Below are 18,955 nucleotides of genomic sequence, written 5' to 3' on the forward strand. Positions count from 1 at the left end.
AAACAGAGCCCTCATTAAACGGTTTTCACAGTTTTCACAGTTTCCCCCATCTTCTTTTCCTGTAGACGGAGTGTTCGGAAGGTGCCAGGAGTTGGCCGCTGCAGACCTGTACACATACGACATTTCTTCCTCTGCTCTGCAGCGCCTCAGGATCCTCCTCCAGAAGCTGGCTCACAGAGGTAAATGCTGTCTTTGTCCGAGTGTCCCCCCCCCCCCCCTCCCGCTGTTCAGCAGCCTTTATCAGTCATGTACAGGGCTTACAGCAAATGCTTGTCCACTGCCATTGTGTTACACAAGCCAAATAAGCCAAGCTGTCTCCTTGGCTGGCACAGTGCGACACAATTGAGCTCGAACAGGTCATTTGACTCATAACGGGCCATTGTTTCGCCATCATCCCCTCTAACTCCTGCAGGCAATCTAATTGGCTTGTATGCTGGTGGGACATTTTTTGCTAATTTTGTGCATGAGTAACTGTGAGGTGTGCAGTGTAATCATGTTAGGCAGTCTCTCCTACTCAATCAGTGGCAGCAGCTAATGTGTTTGTTAGAACAGGTTATGTCTTCGGGGGCACATGGTGCATTTGCAATAAGATGTCTCCATAACAGAAGTAACTAAATAGCTCATTATGAATGCAGCAGGAATTTAAGGGTTAAAGTTTCCCAACCTTGGAGCCATGCTGGAGTCATGCATCTCCTCAGTTCTGTCACGTTGGTGTCGCTGATTTTGTATTCACGTCTTGACTCTTGTAGACACACAACAGCTAGAAAGGACTGGAGCCTCCAGGCAGTCTGCTGTTATGGATCCATTCTGCTACAATAAATGAATTTGGCTTGTTTGTTTCTGACAACTCTTGGAAAGGTATTTTCTGCCCATAAAAAAGCCTAAAAATAGCTTGAATGTGTCGGATGTTTGCCTCACATGGTTACTTGGGCCGATAATCTATTGATAATTTCCTACAAAGTTTCCTGAAAAGAAATAAGTAAGAATGGTACAAATCATATGTGAAGCTTAGAGACACATAGAGTTAAGAGTTTGATAATAAATATATGATTGATAGACCATTACTCAGGATTAAATGTAGCAGTTCTTCTAAGGAAAATCAACTAATTAAACTCAAGTAACTAAATCCTAACTAAAAGACCTGTCTCTATTTTCTTTTTGATTCGTGCTGATTACGTGATTCTTCAGGATTTTGTTTCATGCATGTGTAAGAAACTACAGACCACTGTTCAATTATTAGAAAATTGTGTGTGTGTTTTTTGGTGATATTTTTTAGACGGCCTGTAATTACAGTTGTCAACCACCAGGGGGCAGTAGACACCTTTAACACAGACCGTGACCATAAGCATCAGCCCTCTAAAGATAATTGGCTTTGCAGGCCATTCTGAGCTTAATATCTTTTAACAACCGTGAACCACTGTTGAAAATCATTAAGAGTAAGCAGTTGGCTGGAGAAAAAGAAAAAAAAAAAGAGGGGGAAAAAATAAGTGATGAATATTAGGCAAGGCGAGACCACACATTTATTCTAATTACTGCTTAGAAATAAACAAATGAGAGTGGGGAGGATGAGAAGAGATCCGGTGTGTAATTTCTCCCTGCGCCGTTTCAAGAGGTGTTGAAATGATTTAGATGCTTTTCTTCATGACTCTGACCTTGTGTTTGTAGACGCCCATTTACAGACGCCGCAGACATGACATCATGACTTTGAATCATTTCCCCCTTCTCTGTCTTGTAGAGTCACATCCACACACACACACACACACACACACACACACACACACACACACACACACACACACACACACACACACACACACACACATTATCTTTAGATGAATCCACAATGCACTGTTAATACTCGGCGGTACGTTATTCTTATCAGTTCAACGGCTATTGAAGTGTCATCTTTAAGACGTGGGGTGCACCATTTTTATTTTTTTACGCCCGGACAGGGTAACCGAGAACATTGTACTTTAACCTAAATTGAAGAGATGAAGGGGAGAAAAAATGTTGAGGAACATCAATGGAATCGATTTACAATCCTCTTTATCTTTCATCAGAGATGCAGGTAGAAATCGCACAATCTCTGTTCACTGCACAACACCAACATCATTCAGATCAATAGAAATTGACCCTTATACAAAAGGGCTTGGGTTGTCTGGCTGTGTCCCCAATGTCTGGTATTCCATTTTCATCACAATACCTTTTGAATGCAAGCCCCTGTCACCCAACTGCAAATTACTTTTATATTACACAGCACCTAAAGCCACGCAGCTTTAGTATTCACCGTGTGCAGCGCGTCGACACATTTCATAGCCGGGCTGCTGTCATATTGCTGTGGACTCATTATGGCTCTGCTAAATGTGTGTGTGTGCAGACTAGGATTATGTGACGACACACAGGAGCTAATTCAGTAAAGCACTAATTTGATGTACAATACAAAATGATGGAGCATTTAATTGAAAACACTGCCTCTGAACAACTAATGCCCAATCAAAGCATAGCAACCGTATCTAGACGGGGCCGGTCCGTCTAGCTCTGGATTTCGCCACATATTGGCGAGGGTTTATAGTAAGAGCATCAATCTGTAGTCATCCCGCACCCCCGGCTGCAAATGTGTTATTTTTTTTTTCTAGGACGACATGTCCCGCTCTGCCTCTCATTGGCTAGTAGTTGCTGCCTTTGTTGGTTGGATTGATTAGGTTTAGGCAAGAGGAGTGAGATTGGTTGGGGTAAGAATGTCACGGTAAACCAATCAGAGGCAGAGTATAGCGGGTCATGGATGGTCGTGCCGTCCCAGGAAAAACGTATTTGCATTTCGTTTGATTAGCCTCGTAGCTACAGACGGTCGTAACCCAGCTTTAGCATTATTTACAATTTATTTCTACATTTTCATAAACTAGTTCATGTCATATTTTGTAGTTCCTGGTCAGTGTTTATCACCACCATACTCTCAACATCAGAAATAATCACGTCAGAATGTAACCCTGGTGTTCATGATGCACCACGTTAGACTACACTAACCTGCAGTCGATTGACCTCCTGACCCTGTGCGGAGCGGCGGATGTTCTCGTAGTACTGACAAGTGAAGTAAGATGATGCACTGTGACATTTGCATTATAGCTCCATTGACAGGAGGCATCAGTCAGGGACAATCAGTGACCATAAACTGACATTATGTCACTCCAGTGTTACTTTCTTCCTGCACCAAAATGTCTTTTTTGACAGACAATCGACAAAACGTATTGTTGTTCGTCCTCGTATTTTGCTCTGTCTGTTCCTTGACAACCTTGCTCGATGGTACTGGAGAGATAAAAAAGAAAAGAAAAAAATCCCGGCAGACACATCACACGCTAACATGCCATGTTGAAAACTTGAGTTGTTATGAGGAAAACAAGAGTGCTTTTATTGAACCGTTCAGTGCGAGTCCGTGTCTGTGAAGGTGGCGGGATCATTTCAAAGAAACCTGCTTCAGATTTTTACTCCGGGCAAAATGATTTCTTTCACAGGCAAATAATCGTTTATGTCCTCGTAGATGTTCACCTACTGTTTTGCAGTAATGGCAAATATAAAATTACTCTTTTTCACGCTTCGTTCAAATCCACAGAACTTAATTTTTAAGATACAAAATATATATTAGCCTGGATTTTGAGGAAATGTGTATAAGTTATGTTCCTCATCATATAGCTTCAGTGAAGAGATGGAACAAGTTGATGGAATAAGACCACAAAGCTAATAAAGTACAAATAAGTATGTGTTAAAGAAAATAACATCAATACTCTACTTTCTATTTTTTAAGTATATGTAATGATACTGTACACAAAGTATTCACGTTTTCTGACCTGTTGGTTTTCACATTTGGATTGACACATTTCCTTTTGACTAATTAGGTGGAACTCGCTGCCAAATTATTCACGCTCTTTTCCATTAATTCCTTTAATATCAGTTGGTGGACAGAAGTAAAGGAAAGGGGAAAATCTGCATTTCAAAAAACAGCAGATGAAACTACAAGACGTGTCGACAGGATTCCATCTAATAGGCTTTGAATATTTAGGATCTCTCTCTCTCTCTCTCTCTCTCTCTCTCTCTCTCTCTCTCTCTCTCTCTCTCTCTCTCTCTCTTTCTCAGAAAACAGACAGGAGGCCAACAGAAATATATTGCTTGCTTGAAAGCTGTTGCGCTATTGGCAAGGCGTTAATTAACGGAGGCATTTGCCTGAGACGGCATACTATCCTTAACAGGCAAAAACCCGGCATCACTTGCTCTTTCTCTGGACTAACAGATGAATTTGCATGACATTTAGCTCCTCGGTGCCAGGATAATCAGCTGAGCTGTTTGATTGAGAGAAATCCAACTGTAAAGGCTCCACCACTTTTCTTCCTGACTTTTTCTTCTACAAAATGGCTCACTTTGATTCAGTAATTTGCACCAGAATACCTTTTCCCCATCAAGTGTGCCCATCACAGACACACAACAACATGGTATGTATGGAAATGAGTGCATCCCCCAGGAGACAGGAGGGGGATAGAGGTGTCACAGTCAATGAGGCCAGCTTCATCCTGTTGTGGCGCCATCGCACATTCCCCGTGAACCCATTTAACCAGCTGCAGTTAACCGCAGGTACCATATGGATCCTTTAGGGCTAAAGCCAGGGCTGATTTCCCCATCCCCACTGATGATAGCATAAATGATCATCACCGCACTGATATATAACAAGTATACACCACATCGGTTAAGCCATGGGTAGTTAACTGTCATTGTTGTATGGATGGATGGCTCAGCTGCGTTCCAGAACAGCAACAACATACGCTGCTTTGTGCTCCATTCAGCGCTGCCAGGAATGACTGGAGGCATCTGTAGCTGCTCTGCATTGCTCAGATCCTCATCTGGTGCTTATGAATATCTATGAGAATACCCAGAGTCTATGGGTGAGAAACCAGGCTAATGAAGACATTCAGCTTTGTTGATACTTTCATTTTTTGTTGTATTCTTTAAACCCAGGCCGAATATGTGTATTGCTATTAAACAAGTACACATCATTAAGAGCAGCGTTGTTTCTTAAGATGAGTGTGGTAAAAAGTTAGGCATGTGGCAGCTAGGAATGTGAGCGATCCACGCAACATAATGACTTCTTTCTCATTAAAAAATGCGTCTGCATTGAAATGAAGTATCATCAGTGGACATCTTGGCTCCTTAAACACAAGCATTATCTCTGTGGTATTTCTATGCTCTTTGCCGATGGAATGCTGTGCCTCTTGGCTCATTGGGAATGGAGCCATGTTTTGGGTATCTTTTTTTGCTTGGGTAGCTCCATCTGGTCCTGGCACCAGTGCGCTTTGCCCCTGCCCAGGAGTTCTGCATCCCAACTATGTGTTGGCAATTAGCAGAGATGTTGGCAAGGCGTCAGGCCGCAGTGTGACATTCTCCCTGGGCTTGTTGACTGGCTGTGGTGTGTGTGTGTGTGTGTGTGTGTGTGTGTGTGTGTGTGTGTGTGTGTGTGTGTGTGTGTGTGTGTGTGCACATATCTGTGTGCATACATGTGTCCATACATGTGTGCATGAGTTTGAATGCGTAGTCACGGCTTACTTTAAGTGTCGTCTTCTGCTCTCCCATCCGGATTCATGCTTGCTGTTCTTCGCTCTGCTGATCTTGTAAAGATGAGATTTCCCCAAAGTATTTTAAAGAGATAATCCATAAGTGTATCCATCATATTTCCAGAATCTCTTTCAGAATGTCAAGCAATAATATATGAAAAGAAATAGGCGCCCAGAAAGTATGAAACTGGTCATTTTTCCTCCAAAATTGATTTCGTCCCAGGGAACAATTTCACAACAGAGCCAGGAACTTGAGTTGTTCGTGTTGCTCTGGCTTTCCCATACATCATTACAGTCATCCCCAGTTTTCCAGGCTCAATTATCTTGCCCATTTATTTTGTTTCGAAAAGTTTGGGAGATTTTTTGTATTTAATATTAGACGTTTGTCATCTTTAATCATATACACATCAATGAATATGTTCCTTTGTTTGATTTATTTTCCAAAGTAGTGTTTAATATGAAGGTATCTGCATAACTGTTAATGCTTCAATATTGAGTTGAGAGGTGTTTAATTAAAAACCTCCACGATCAAAAGGTTTAAACTCTGCATCGTGTGCTGCTTGTTTCGATCTGGAATTTGAAGTGAAGTTCAATCTTTGTTTCCAGGTTTGACATGGCAGGACGACATCACCCAGCAGGTCATTTCCCGAGAGCTCTCCAAACTGAGGACCATTCCTCTCCGCCACCAGGCCTCAGCTCCAAGCCCGCTGACCGCCTACAGCAGCTCCAGAGACAGGAAACTGAACAGAAACCTTCAGCAGTACCTGACAGGCCTGGGCTTCCTGCCACAGTCTGAGGCTAATGGAAAACCAGGAATTCAACGCCTGGGAGCCAACATTCAGGTAAGAGTCTCACACACCGTAGGCTTGTAGCAGCTGCTGACTTTAGAGTGGATTGGACAGGCGTGACAAGTGCACAAAACCATGCAGGTTAACAACAGAAGAGGGGAAGTGACATGTTGAATTGAGTTGAGAAAATCCTTTAAAAGATTTATATTGTTATGTTTGAATGTAACTAGAAATATAACATTTGGGTTCAGGGTTAAGGTAAGAAGTGACAGTAAACAAACAAACATGTTTTACTCAACTAAAGTATGGAAGGGCCTCTTCCTATTGCTATTGAAAAAGAGTCATTATGTCTGTAGCTGAGGTCGCCCTCTTGTCCCCGCACCGCTTTTGTTTCTCGCTTTCTGTCTCCTCCTCCCTCTCCCACTGAGCAGAGACCTTTTTAAACAAAGATCTTCCATCACCTCTTTACATTATTCAATCCTCATATTTAGGGTGGAACCCCGGCTTTGTGTGAAATGTGCTCTGCACCCTTCATAGCCGAGCCGCTTCCTGCTGCTGTGTCAGTGCAGTCATAATGCAAAGTTGAAGAGTTCAGGACCTTCCTTATTGATGAGGCGAGGTCCTTTGTTGGGTAGTGTGATGGAAAAATGCAAACATGGTTAGCATGAATGGCAGACCACCCCCGTCTCGCTGTGATAATGCCATTATGGCCTCTCAGTACGCCGGGCTTGGAAAGACTGACATTTTCTCTGTATACATTTTGAAGGACAGAAAATGGCACCGAGGGAGATAGCTAGTATTAGTGCCGCAGCGACATGGATGATAATGCTGCTCAGTGGATTGGATATATTGTGTGCTGAATTGAAGCGTGGGTCCTTATGATTCAGACAAAAAGAATGATTTTTCTTTTTCACAAAGAGAAGAACAAAATCACACATTATGGTGCCAGTACCAACCATAATGCCAAATTGTTAAATGGCCTCTAGATGCCTGCGTACCAGTACATTGTGATGTAAACACATAATTCATCATGTGTCAAATATAAACTCATGTGGCTAAATCTGAAAATCAGATACCTCATAGTTACTTCTTTTTAGATAAGGGATGGCTGCTACTTCTCTGACAGAAGGGATATGCTTTTAAAGTTTGTTGTGGAAATGCATGAAATTACTCTTTGAGTGACACTATCTCATCTATGATTTCCATAATGCAATTTCCAAGGGCAGTTGTCTTTGATCTAGAATCCCTATTCATATCCGGTCCTGTCTAGTTGAGCCCAGGTTGCTTCTTTTTTTTTATTCTAAAGTCTGTCATAACAATGCTGACCCAGCGCAACCCATCCAATGTTCACATGGGGGGAATAACTTCTGCTGAGCTGAAGCTGTTGAAGATTCATCATATGATTGTTGTCACTTTAGCTTTACAGAAATGAACAAGACACGACTTGAGACTTGAGTCGAAGGACATGCCAGCAACCTCTATGTGGCTTTACTTCGACAAATGCTAACTTTAGCATGCTAACACGTTCATAATGACAATGCCAGCATGCTGATGTGTAGCAGTTGTGATGTTTACCATGTTCACCATCTTAACTTAGCCTGTTAGCATGCTAATTAGCACAGCTGAGGATGATGGGAATGTCATTGTTTCTGCAGATATTTGCAGTAGTTTGGTGTCATGAACACAACTTGGCCGAAGGAGGTATATAGACATTGTGACGTATAAGAATCACAATTCATGAATGCCTTGTTGTTGTGGAGACTTTTCTGTCTTAACCACAAATGAAAAGCCCATAGCCAGTCAACGAGCCCAGGGAGAATGTCACACTGCGGCCTGACACCTTGCCAACAGCTCTGTTAATTGCCAACAGATAGTTGGGATGCAGAACTCCTGGAGGTCACTGAAGTCATTAAGATTCGTCCTCTGAATGTTCGAACAACATTTAATGGCAATCCATCAAATAGTTGTGGAGATATTTTAGTCTGAACTAAAGTGGTAGACCAATTGTCAGACCATCAGTCATCCCCAGAGCCACACCACGAGCATGGCAAATCTATGTTTGACGTATTAACAATGCTCTAAATGTGCTAAGTGGCATTTTGTGTTGTAGAATGAAGACATGAAGTCTGAAGGTCACTTAGAGCCCAGCCGGTTGAAACCACAGCAGGGCTGGAAGGAGACAACGATCTACAGCCATCAGAAAGGAGCTGGCCAATCTCCAGTCACCAAAGTCTTCACCCAGAGCGGAGAGGGCCGACACCCCAAGCTCAGTACAACCTACTCCAACCGGGACCCAGGAGGTAGCAAACTGCTCAGCAGCCACCTGGAGCAGCTTCTTGCCGAGGTACCGAGCACTCAACAGGGCGCCCCGGGTGTCAAGTCTGCATGGCCCAAAGGAAAGCTCCACTACCTCAGCTACATCCGGCCAGCTCTGAATAACCACGCAGAACCACAGTCTCACGTGGGTTTTAGCTCCAAAACCCAAAGGCCTGATCTAGACAGACTTCTGCTTAAGGCTGGCTCCAACCGACTGACCGCCAAAGAGCCTCTTAGTGGCATGGATGGTAAGAGAGGCTTTTTTTTAACACTCTGGCTTTTTTATTTGCGCCACAATATTTCTGTTTCAGGGTTTGTTTGCTTTGTGTTTTAAATGTACACTTCTCATTCTTCTCTTTTTTCTGTCCAGAGCGATTCATCCAGAATATGGTGAACCAGCTGGGAAGGCACAGCATCGACATGGAGGCTTTGATGGGCCAAGACCTGGACCAGCTGGCTGGGGTCATCACAGGGGCTCTGCAGGAGGTGGATGAAGAGAGGCCTGTGGTTGGGCCCCAGCCAGGACCAGAAGCCGCTGACTCCAAGGGGGGCATGGAGCGTAACAGGGAGCCACTGGCAGTCGTGCAACCGAATCAAGACAAGGTCCTGAAATCAGACAAAGGGCAGGATCGAAACCAGGAAGACACACTGAGCATGAAACAGCAAGGTGAGTGTTTCTTCTGCTGAGAGAGAGAATACAACACTTGGAGTACTAGTGTGTTTATTTTCTGCCATAGATAATAAGAGTATACGGCATTCTAAGTTTCTAAATGCATTAATAATGCTTTGTTTGTATAGTCCTCACAGAAAGTGCTGCCAAATGTATTTTTGAGTCATAGCTTTTTTTTTCTTTGCTAAATACAAAAGAGAACTTTTTTCACACAATCTGCTCTCATAAATTGTGTTTGTTTCCAGGCCCACAAATAGACGGTGCAGACAAAGAGCCTGTTGACAAGGTGAATTTAAAATTACTCTGCTCAACCAACAAATTGGTTTCTCAGGGAGATATGTCCAGACTTACACTAAATTCACTTTTGAATGCGACTTCAAATAGGGATGATTAGAAAGTTGTCCAGACTACCATTTACTTTTGAATTATTTGAACTTGAAAGCAACTGCAGGATCTTCCTCGAGTGTTGTCTATCCTCAAATATTTTAATTTAATGGAACTTCAAAAGCAATATTATTGAATGATGTTGTTTAATCTTTAGTATAGTAAGTAAGTACAGTCACTGAATCTACACATTTCTAATTTGTAAGGAAAAAAGATGTCATTAGCCCTTAGACCATCACTCAGACATAGAAATATCAGTGAATGCAACACAAATATTTATGTAATGATTGACGAATAAAATAACAGTCTCTATTCAAGGTATTCATTAATTTGTCCTCAGAACTATACAAACTCTCTTCTAAAAGGAAATGGAAAAGTAGCAGTAAAAACAAGTAGAAATACCGTCCTTATTCTTAAGAGACATCTTCTTTGATTACACACAGCATGCAGCCTTCTTCTCCAAGCTGCTGGACTACCTCAACATGGAGACTTTCGGTGACGCTCCGAAGGTCAACATTGGGCCACCAGCTCCCATTCGGAAAATGGCCGGACAGGAGAATGTCCAAAGCCGGACGACGCAGGGCCAAGTTTCCGTACCCCACCGCTGGGAGGCGAAGACCTTGCCTGCAAAGGAAGGCTCCATTCTGCGTTTGACCGGTGGTGCAGATGGGCCTGACGCTCAGGTGGACTCAGAGATCCAGAGGTGGATGCAGGGGAATCAGGACCCAGCGGGGAAAAAGCAGGCCGAGGAGCCGCAGAAGAAGGACATGAAAGTCAAAACTCAGCTGGTCCATGTGGGGGTGAAGGAGTTTTCCAGCAGAGGAAAGGACAGACACTTTGGCTACATTATCACCGGCTCAGAGTGAGTGTGATTCTCATATACAATATGAATATTACAATGATTCAGGTTATATTCATCATTTCTAAATCATGATATTCTTTATCAATGTATCTTGTTCGGAAAGATCGTTTTTTACTAGGATATTTTGGCAATTCATTCTAGTTGTTTTCCTGCTGAGCTGTGTGTACGGTTCTTACCGTGAGACTATACATTGTGTAATATGGGACAATAATATGTACTTGTTACAGTTGAAAATGATGCAGACTCCGTCAATAGATTGATCTATACTATCAATAACCTATTTTACCTTAGTAGTCACTGTTCTCAAAAACTCCCTAACAAACGAGTGAAAGCTACTCTTTTGTTCTTTTTTATTTTTCATTTTTATATACTTTTATTTAAAAGGAAAGACTAGGACATAACATCAATTTGACTTTTTAATATTGCCACACAGACATTTCGGGCACCCTGAAATGTTAGCATGGCAATATTAAAAAATTAAATTGGTGTTCTGTCCTCATCTTTTCATTTATATTATGCACATTAAGGGTCCAGCACCCTATCGTCAAGGTCAAATCGAGAGTTGAGTGCGTTGTGTCTTAATTTCGATATACCTTTATGGCTAGCAATAAACTCTTGAATCAGTACAACCACTACATATATATATATATATATATATATATATATATATATATATATATATATATATATATATATATATATATATATATACATATATATATATATATATATATATATATATATATATTTAAGTATATATATATATATATATATATATAATTTTTTTTATACACCCAACAAGAAAGAAAAGAGAAAAAATACTTACTTATATATACCATTTTCAGCAAATGCATCCAGATATACCTACATTCACATGTATGTGGGTGGGGAAAAAATGAAGTGAAAAAAAACAGCAACTAAAATTATTAAGTGTGTCTGCTTCTCCGCTAAGTCGTGTACTCTGAGTATGTCTATAGGTCTATAATATTAACTCTGGTTCTTAAGTTGTTATTACCAACTGTAACACTATGATGTTCACATATCATATTTTATTGCTCCATTCACCAGTTTTCAGCCGTACTGTTAAACCTGTTTCAAGGCAGACTCATTACATGCACACCGAGTATATGTCTGCTTTTCAGTTACGTAAAACTGCCTCTAAGAGACACAGTTTCTGTCTGAAACCACCCACATATTCACGTCTTTATGAAAAAGAAAGAATACGACTGGTTGTGCTGCACCTGATTACAATAGCAGGAATGATAAATCCCTCAGTGTGTAGGCATTACTATGTCGTATCACAGCTTTAATGATGATACTTTGTCGAGAAGGGTAGCCAAGTTCTCTCCCTCTCCTTCGCTCTCACCTCTCAGTCAGCTCAGGCTCAGCAAAGATAAATTCCTATCGACTGTGTCTTCGCCCCTGGTCCTCTCTCAAATCCCTTCATGGTTTTATCAAGTCAGTGTGTTGTCCTTCACCTGTTCAACACACGTCGGCTCATAAAGGTGCGACAGGCACAATCTCTTTCACGTTAATGCCACATATATAGAAACGCAGATTAAGACGTACACACTCAATATAGGTGAGTATATGCCGAGGGATATAAAAAGGTCACCTTCTGAATAAAATATCTTCACCTCCTCCTCCCCGTCTATCCTCCCCGCTGAGCGGTCACCTATAGTTGGCCTATAGAGAGGTCTGCATTTGCTGCAGACCTCATGATTGCATGGTTGTTATCCCTAGCTCCTTCGCACCCTGCAGAGAGGCTTCGCAAACTTGCTTATCTGACAGCTCCTGACATTGTGGTGGTGGTAGTGGGGGGTTTGGGGAATAGAGGGGAGGTGGAGGGGGAGGCAAGTGGAATGGTTTGGATAGAAGAGAAAGAGACGGAGAAACCCAAGGGGAAAAGTACTAGCATCAACAACCAAGTCACTCCTGGAGCTCTCCAGTTGCTAGAATTACCGCAGAGGGATGCAAACGTGTCTAGAATTGCTTCGGTGAATCTTTAACTTTCAAAAACCCTCAAAAAGTGGAGAAAAAAGAGCCACCCACTCTCTCAAAGGTGGAGGGAATGCCAGTCATGCACATTGCACTGTTCAGTTGGGGAGAGGAAAAAAAAACATCTGTATTGTGGTGTCAAACGCAGGCTAAACAAAGGCTATATCAGCTTAGTTTTAACCTTGAATATGTAAAATAATTGTAAAGTTGTTTTGTAGTATATTTTAATATCTGAAAAAAAGAAAAGAAATAGCTGATGATGCACTCAATCGGCAGCGCTGCGTGGAATTGGTTCCAAGTTCAATTCACATTTCTCTGCTAACAAAACAATGTCTCATTATGATCCATGACTTTTCGGTGCATGTCACCTTGCAGTCGTTTGGCCCTCACACTGATTCCAGGTTAAGCTGTCAGCTATAAAGTAGCTTTCTGTGTGTGTGTGTGTGACCTTCTCATTTCCTCCATCCAGCGCGTCGGCCTGCAGATTGCCTTTGTTTGGTCTATTTCCTTGGCGATTTACTCTCTGAGTGAGAGAGCAGCCACGGACTGAGCTGAGATGAGGCATGGCTTTATCAGACCACCATTACACTTCACCTCCATTCCATTTGCACCTTATTATTCTCATCCCACCGCGAGGGCGCGTGCGTGCCCGTGTGTTTGTGTACTTTGTGTTATCATGTTTTACTTTGAGCGTACGTGCGCGCCAGAGAAAGAAAGTGAATGGGGGAGCGAAGGAAAAGAAAGATGAGAGAGGAGAAGGGAGAGAAAGGCGCGTCCATACGATACAGCCATTACACCTCATGCAGGTTTCATTTGCACCTTATTGTTTGTCTCATTGCTGGAAAAATGCAGGTGATTTACCAAGCCTGAAGAGGCAGCTGATCCCTTTTCCCTTGGCACGGCTCTTTGTGTGTTTGTTTGTGTTTGTGCGTGCCTGTGTGTCTGTCTGCTAGTGTGTACATGTGTGCAGTACATCCATTCAGACAACCGTGGCCGTGCTTGTGTGCAATGACCCATTTGTGGGTATGAATTGTGGCAGTGTCTCCCTAAAAAAAATTGCATTTTAACGGCTGAATGGCTGTGTGTATATGTTGAATGGGTGTGGACCTCCAAACGTGACGCCCAGCTGTTTGTGTGTGTTTCTCCCCCCCCAGCTCCCTCACCGCTGACCAGGGCTCAGACCTGATGGAGCGGCTGACAGAGAGGCTGAACCTCCACGCCACGGACCTCACCCAGCTCTCGTATGTGCAAACACAAACAGCCCCCTACATGCCCACATTGTCACAAACAATGATTTACCTTGCAGTTTACAAGCCATACATTGCATAAAGGATAATTGGCCATTTGAAACAGATGTATTTTGTGCCTTTGAGCTCAGGGAAAAGAGTGAAGGTTGTCTAGAAGCTGCAAGGACTATTTATGTGAAAAATGCTGTGCACACTGCCAGAGACTGTAGGCGTTTGTTGTTTTTCTGACCTTTTGGAGTGTTTGACTTCTCGCAGGGAGAGAAATCAGGCCTAATTACCTCCAGACACATACTGATGTCTTTATTGTATGCAAAACACTGCCTCGGCACCATTGTCACTGTACGCCTTGTCAAAAAGAGAGCAGTCAAGCCATCAAACGACTCTCAGTTAGAGGCAAAGGGAGGAAGAGACAGAAAGGGAATCAACAGTGAATCGAGAGCTGGAAGTAGAGAAAGTAGTCCAGCAGGAGGCGGTGAATAAATTAATGAAAGGACGAACTGTCCTTGAACCTGGGTTGGTTTGCACTTGTACTATATTTCTGCTGTACATTTGGTGTCAGACCATGTAGGAGGCAGCGGAGATGTGTTCGCCTAAGATCTGACAAGCCTTTCAAGACGCTCCTGCAGGAGAAGTGAAGTCTGGGTGGTTCAGTAACACCCGCAGCATATGAACACCAAAGCCGGCGCACTGCAGTTTGCGGCTCTACTGTTACTGTAGACAGAGTATTCTGGCTCGGATAATAGCTAGTGCGAGGGAAAATCGTCTGACAGTCCTCTCTGTATCTAGTGTTCAACACTCACAATGCGCCGTGACCTCAAAATACATGCAACCAAGGAGACGTCCCGATCCCCATCTTTAAATTAAAGCTTTGGATTTAGTTTCGGTGAGCGAGAACACCAGGACATGTCACTGTGCCGGCACTGATTGAGCCAATCGTGTTATTACACCTGTCATTTCATATCACTCAGAATCAACTCCTGATGCATATAATGATTGATGCTGTTCTTTGGATGCGGGTGAATAGCCGTCCACATTATGCGAGAAGGCAAAAGACAAACAACAACAAAAAAAGGATAGAATGCTGATGCTCTTAAGTAATCAATTACCTGAGTGAAAATGAATAAACACATTTAGATTTTCTTATTGCACTTTGCACAGGAATTGTAGAGGCATGTGTGCATATGGGAGTTGTTCATTAACTATAATAACAATAGCAGCAATAATCCTGGGGACGAAGAGGTATTGGGGAAAGCAGGACGGGACAGGATAGCTGGATCAGGCCATATTGTTGTGTCTTTATTAATTAACTAGTTAATTATTTTTAATTTAGTATTGTATACATTTTTTTACATTTTTTTTGATCGGTTAGTTTTCCTCCTTCGTTTTTGCTTTCTCCTGCTTTAGTCCATTCAGTCTCATCTAACAAATCATTAGATAAGATATCTGTAAAATCTGAATCTTCAAAGTGACAAGTAGCTATACTGTCAAATAATTGTAGTGAACTTAAAAGAACAATACATTTATCTTAGGTTTTAGTATAAAGTAGCATAAAATAAGAATACTTAAGCGCAGTACATGAGTAAATGTACTTTTTTCCACCATTGCATACATTCATGATCACAGTGTAAAGCCACAGACAGATGCCTTAGATAACATTGTATTACACCTCATATTGATAACAGTATTCTATACAGAAGACAAAAATCTCCCCTTTGTTGGGTTTGTTTCTCGGGCATTATCTTCTTTTTTTTCACAAAGTAAATGAAAGCGCATTCGAGTAGAAATAGCCAAGACGGAGGACGTGACGCAAGCCCATTGTGTCTCTTGCTGCGTGGCCACGGCAGGTGAGTGTTTGAAAGCCTCTGTCTGAATATGAGTCGGCTCGAGTACGAGAGCTGGGTCAGAGCATGCCGCCCTGCTTCGGGGGCCGCTCGCTCTGATGAGCCCTGATAGGAAGACTGAAGACGAGATACTCAAATGTGACAACAGGCAGCAGGCAGAGAAGAATTTCAGGCAGAGAATAAGGGAAGAGGAGGCTGAAGGTTTTGATGTTGTTGAGATTTCCAGACACTGAACACAATTATGTTTGAGGCTCCTACTACAGTAATCAGCAGAGAATATTCCCCTTTCAACAGAGATGTGAAATTGTAGTTTTGGATGATGATGTTCTGGGGGGATAATATGTGCCTTTTTCAGATGACGTAAGTGTTTTTCTCACCAGAAACACTAGGGGGAGTGGGATACACACTTACAAGTCCATCCTCACACACAGTCTGTGCAGACACACACACACACACACACACACACACACACACACACACACACACACACACACACACACACACACACACACACACACACACTGCCAATATCCCGCCAACCAGTCTGCACATATACACTCATCATGTCCCAGCAGCAGAGCTAATATGAAGTCCAAGCTTACACATCCAATAACACAAGACACGATGTGAAGTCCTCCAGAAAACATATCCGTCTTAACTTCATCTTTTCCCCCCTAGAATATTTAAATAAGGTTTGTGTGGCTTGGAAAAAGAATACAATCACGTCAGTTCAATTTGAGATGCATCGAGCCCTTCAGGAAGAATACCTTCGGTCAGGAGAAGGCAGACCGGGGTAAAAGATTGCGGAAATATTGACATTTACGAGAGCAAACAGAGCCTAGGTGAAGGTATTAGAGAAGGACACATTTCTTTTAGAGCCGTACATGTGTGTGTGTGATCATGTTCACAAATGCATCGTGCATGGTTGGGTCCGTCTGTCTGGCAGTATCGGCTCACATATTGCCCCTGGCGGAGTTGGTGTTGCTGCCTCTGTAGAGGGCTGACTGATGGTGAGTGGGTCTGGGTCACAGCACTCTGGCAGTCTGATAAATCTCCCTCTCTGCCGTACAGTCTGCAGAAGTACACTCAAAATGTATATCCACTTTCCAGGACGTAAGTGTGAAGACATGACAATGTGCTGTAATGGCTGAGTGATTATATCTGATGGAAAGATGCCACAAGTATAGACATCTCAAATCGCCATGTGTCTTTATTATAGAAATAAAGGACCAAGTATCCATCTAATCATCCATCCCTCCATCTATACGTTTTGTTATTGTATCTACCAGGTACAATATCTCAGCAGGCACTGGTTAAAGTTATAGCTGGTATAATATATATTCTTTATATATAAAATGACTGATCGCTTGTATTGGCGAACCCACTGAGAATTATCACCCAACTCAGTACCCTCAGCTTTACGTAACGCTTCCACATTGTTTTTTTGTAGCTTGCGACTCTATAGTTTTGGCTCACTACTCGTATCAGTGTCATTTCCAAGTGCAGCCGGCAGCTGTTTAAAAAAATTAATGAAAAGGAAAGCTCTAGAAATCTATTTTACACTACCTGCTCAGCACCAAACAGCACAGTTTGCACGCTGGTGAACATAGTTGAGCATTTAGCAGAAAGATATTTCCCTCAGGAGCTGGTGGAGACCAAACACAGAGCTAAAAGAGAATGAATATGAAAACAAATATATATATATTATATGTAATCTTTTTTTTTTTTAAAGACTACAAAAAAAAGCTGTAGAGATGTATATTCTTGTATCCACTGTTCCAAGTAGCCATGTATTTCAATAAATGAAAAACTACTGAGACTTGTACATTTTCGTATACTGATATTTTGTTATGTCTTTTGTTATGTCTTTGCAAATCTACTTAAACTGAAAATCAATACAAACTTGTGTTTTACCGTGTTGGGTTATACATGTGAAGCAGGTTTCAAGAGTCAAAATAAATGGCAGTCAATGGCTATCTGAATTGAAGATACACAGCAGCATGAATACAACATTAGCCTGATGTTGTATATTGTATTTGCAATAAAAAGAAGTCCTTGATGTGTGGAATTGACCCAAATGTTTTTGAACGGTTAATGCCAAACTGTTTTAAATATAAATCAATTTGTTTAACTAATTTTCCACAAATTTGTGTTATCATTTAGAAAAAAACAGTATACGGTTGCACTAGAATCGAGTAAAATAGAAATTTTCAAACAATTTGTTTTGTATTGGACTGGAAAAGGAACCCAGCTCACTGGGAGACATTTGGGACTGAATAAAAGACTCAAAGTATTTGATAAGATGCAGATTTTCACAGCGTCCTTTTCAGTACTGGCATTTTACAATTCTCACTAAATGGCCTGTTAGGATTTTCCTACAACGTGGGAGAGTGATGCATTTGACTCCTGCGTTGATCATTTGCTCACACGTGCCATGTGTTCATCATCAGTGTCTCAGACATCTCTGATTTAATTTTTGATTTTGATCAAACTTGAGGAAAATCACAGCTCACTGCTGCACTCACAGCATTCAGAACTATCCTGATTGGCTCATCGGGGAGCTACAATTACAGCTCAAAACAATGTGCCATACCAGTTACTGATTGGCTCAGACAGGGTCTTCATCATTCGTGTGGGATGACATGCATATTGTAAGCTTGTTTAAACCTGTTTTGAAAGACAGCCCTCCTGAGGAAGCCCTATGAAGTTACTGCTTATTTGTTCTTTTAAAAATACATCATTCAACACCATCATTTGGGATTTTAAGAGGTTACAGTAGTCATGGGTAGGATTTTGTCTCTACACATTGCTTCAGAATACGCAGTATTTCCTAACCACTGCAGGGAATTCTTACAGAGTCTGGTGGTGGTGTTAGATTTTATTTCATGGCCAACCTCAGGGACCTTAAACATTTATTCTGCCCCAGGGAGAGAAGACTGTAGCTGACTCCTGACCAGACAGAAGAGAGGAAAGGAACAGGGAGTACATGCAGGTTACAGTAGGGGGAAAGAACACATGATGACTGTACTTTGATCTTTGGCCAAATTCAAATGGAAAAGAATTCATGACGATGACAACATCTTTTTCCAAAACATGGCGTCTGGTACTTTACAGCTTCTCTTTTAAAAGGTCACACCTTTTGTGCACCCTGATAAATTCTGCATTGAATTTAGAGTTAAACATAATCATCCTTACTACTTTTCTTTGTTGTCTCTGAGAATTGGATTGATTGCAAGTCTATATCTGTCCAATGAA

At 41.9% G+C, this 18,955-nt stretch overlaps 1 protein-coding gene across 1 annotated transcript in view; it reads left to right on the forward strand.

Annotated features, from left to right (window-relative positions):
* Positions 1 to 18,955, forward strand: part of ptprn2 (protein tyrosine phosphatase receptor type N2) — a gene marked incomplete at both ends in the record, with an annotated part of 120,837 nt that overhangs the window by 26,735 nt on the left and 75,147 nt on the right. Inside the window, 7 exons of the mRNA XM_079234007.1 lie at positions 66 to 179; positions 6,201 to 6,436; positions 8,493 to 8,946; positions 9,069 to 9,365; positions 9,614 to 9,654; positions 10,196 to 10,614; positions 13,767 to 13,853. Of these exons, the coding sequence (XP_079090133.1) occupies positions 66 to 179; positions 6,201 to 6,436; positions 8,493 to 8,946; positions 9,069 to 9,365; positions 9,614 to 9,654; positions 10,196 to 10,614; positions 13,767 to 13,853 (1,648 nt within the window). The remainder of the gene's footprint in view (positions 1 to 65; positions 180 to 6,200; positions 6,437 to 8,492; positions 8,947 to 9,068; positions 9,366 to 9,613; positions 9,655 to 10,195; positions 10,615 to 13,766; positions 13,854 to 18,955) is intronic.

The sequence above is a fragment of the Taurulus bubalis genome (genome assembly GCF_910589615.1).
Source record: "Taurulus bubalis genome assembly, chromosome: 18".
Classification (NCBI taxonomy): domain Eukaryota; kingdom Metazoa; phylum Chordata; class Actinopteri; order Perciformes; family Cottidae; genus Taurulus; species Taurulus bubalis.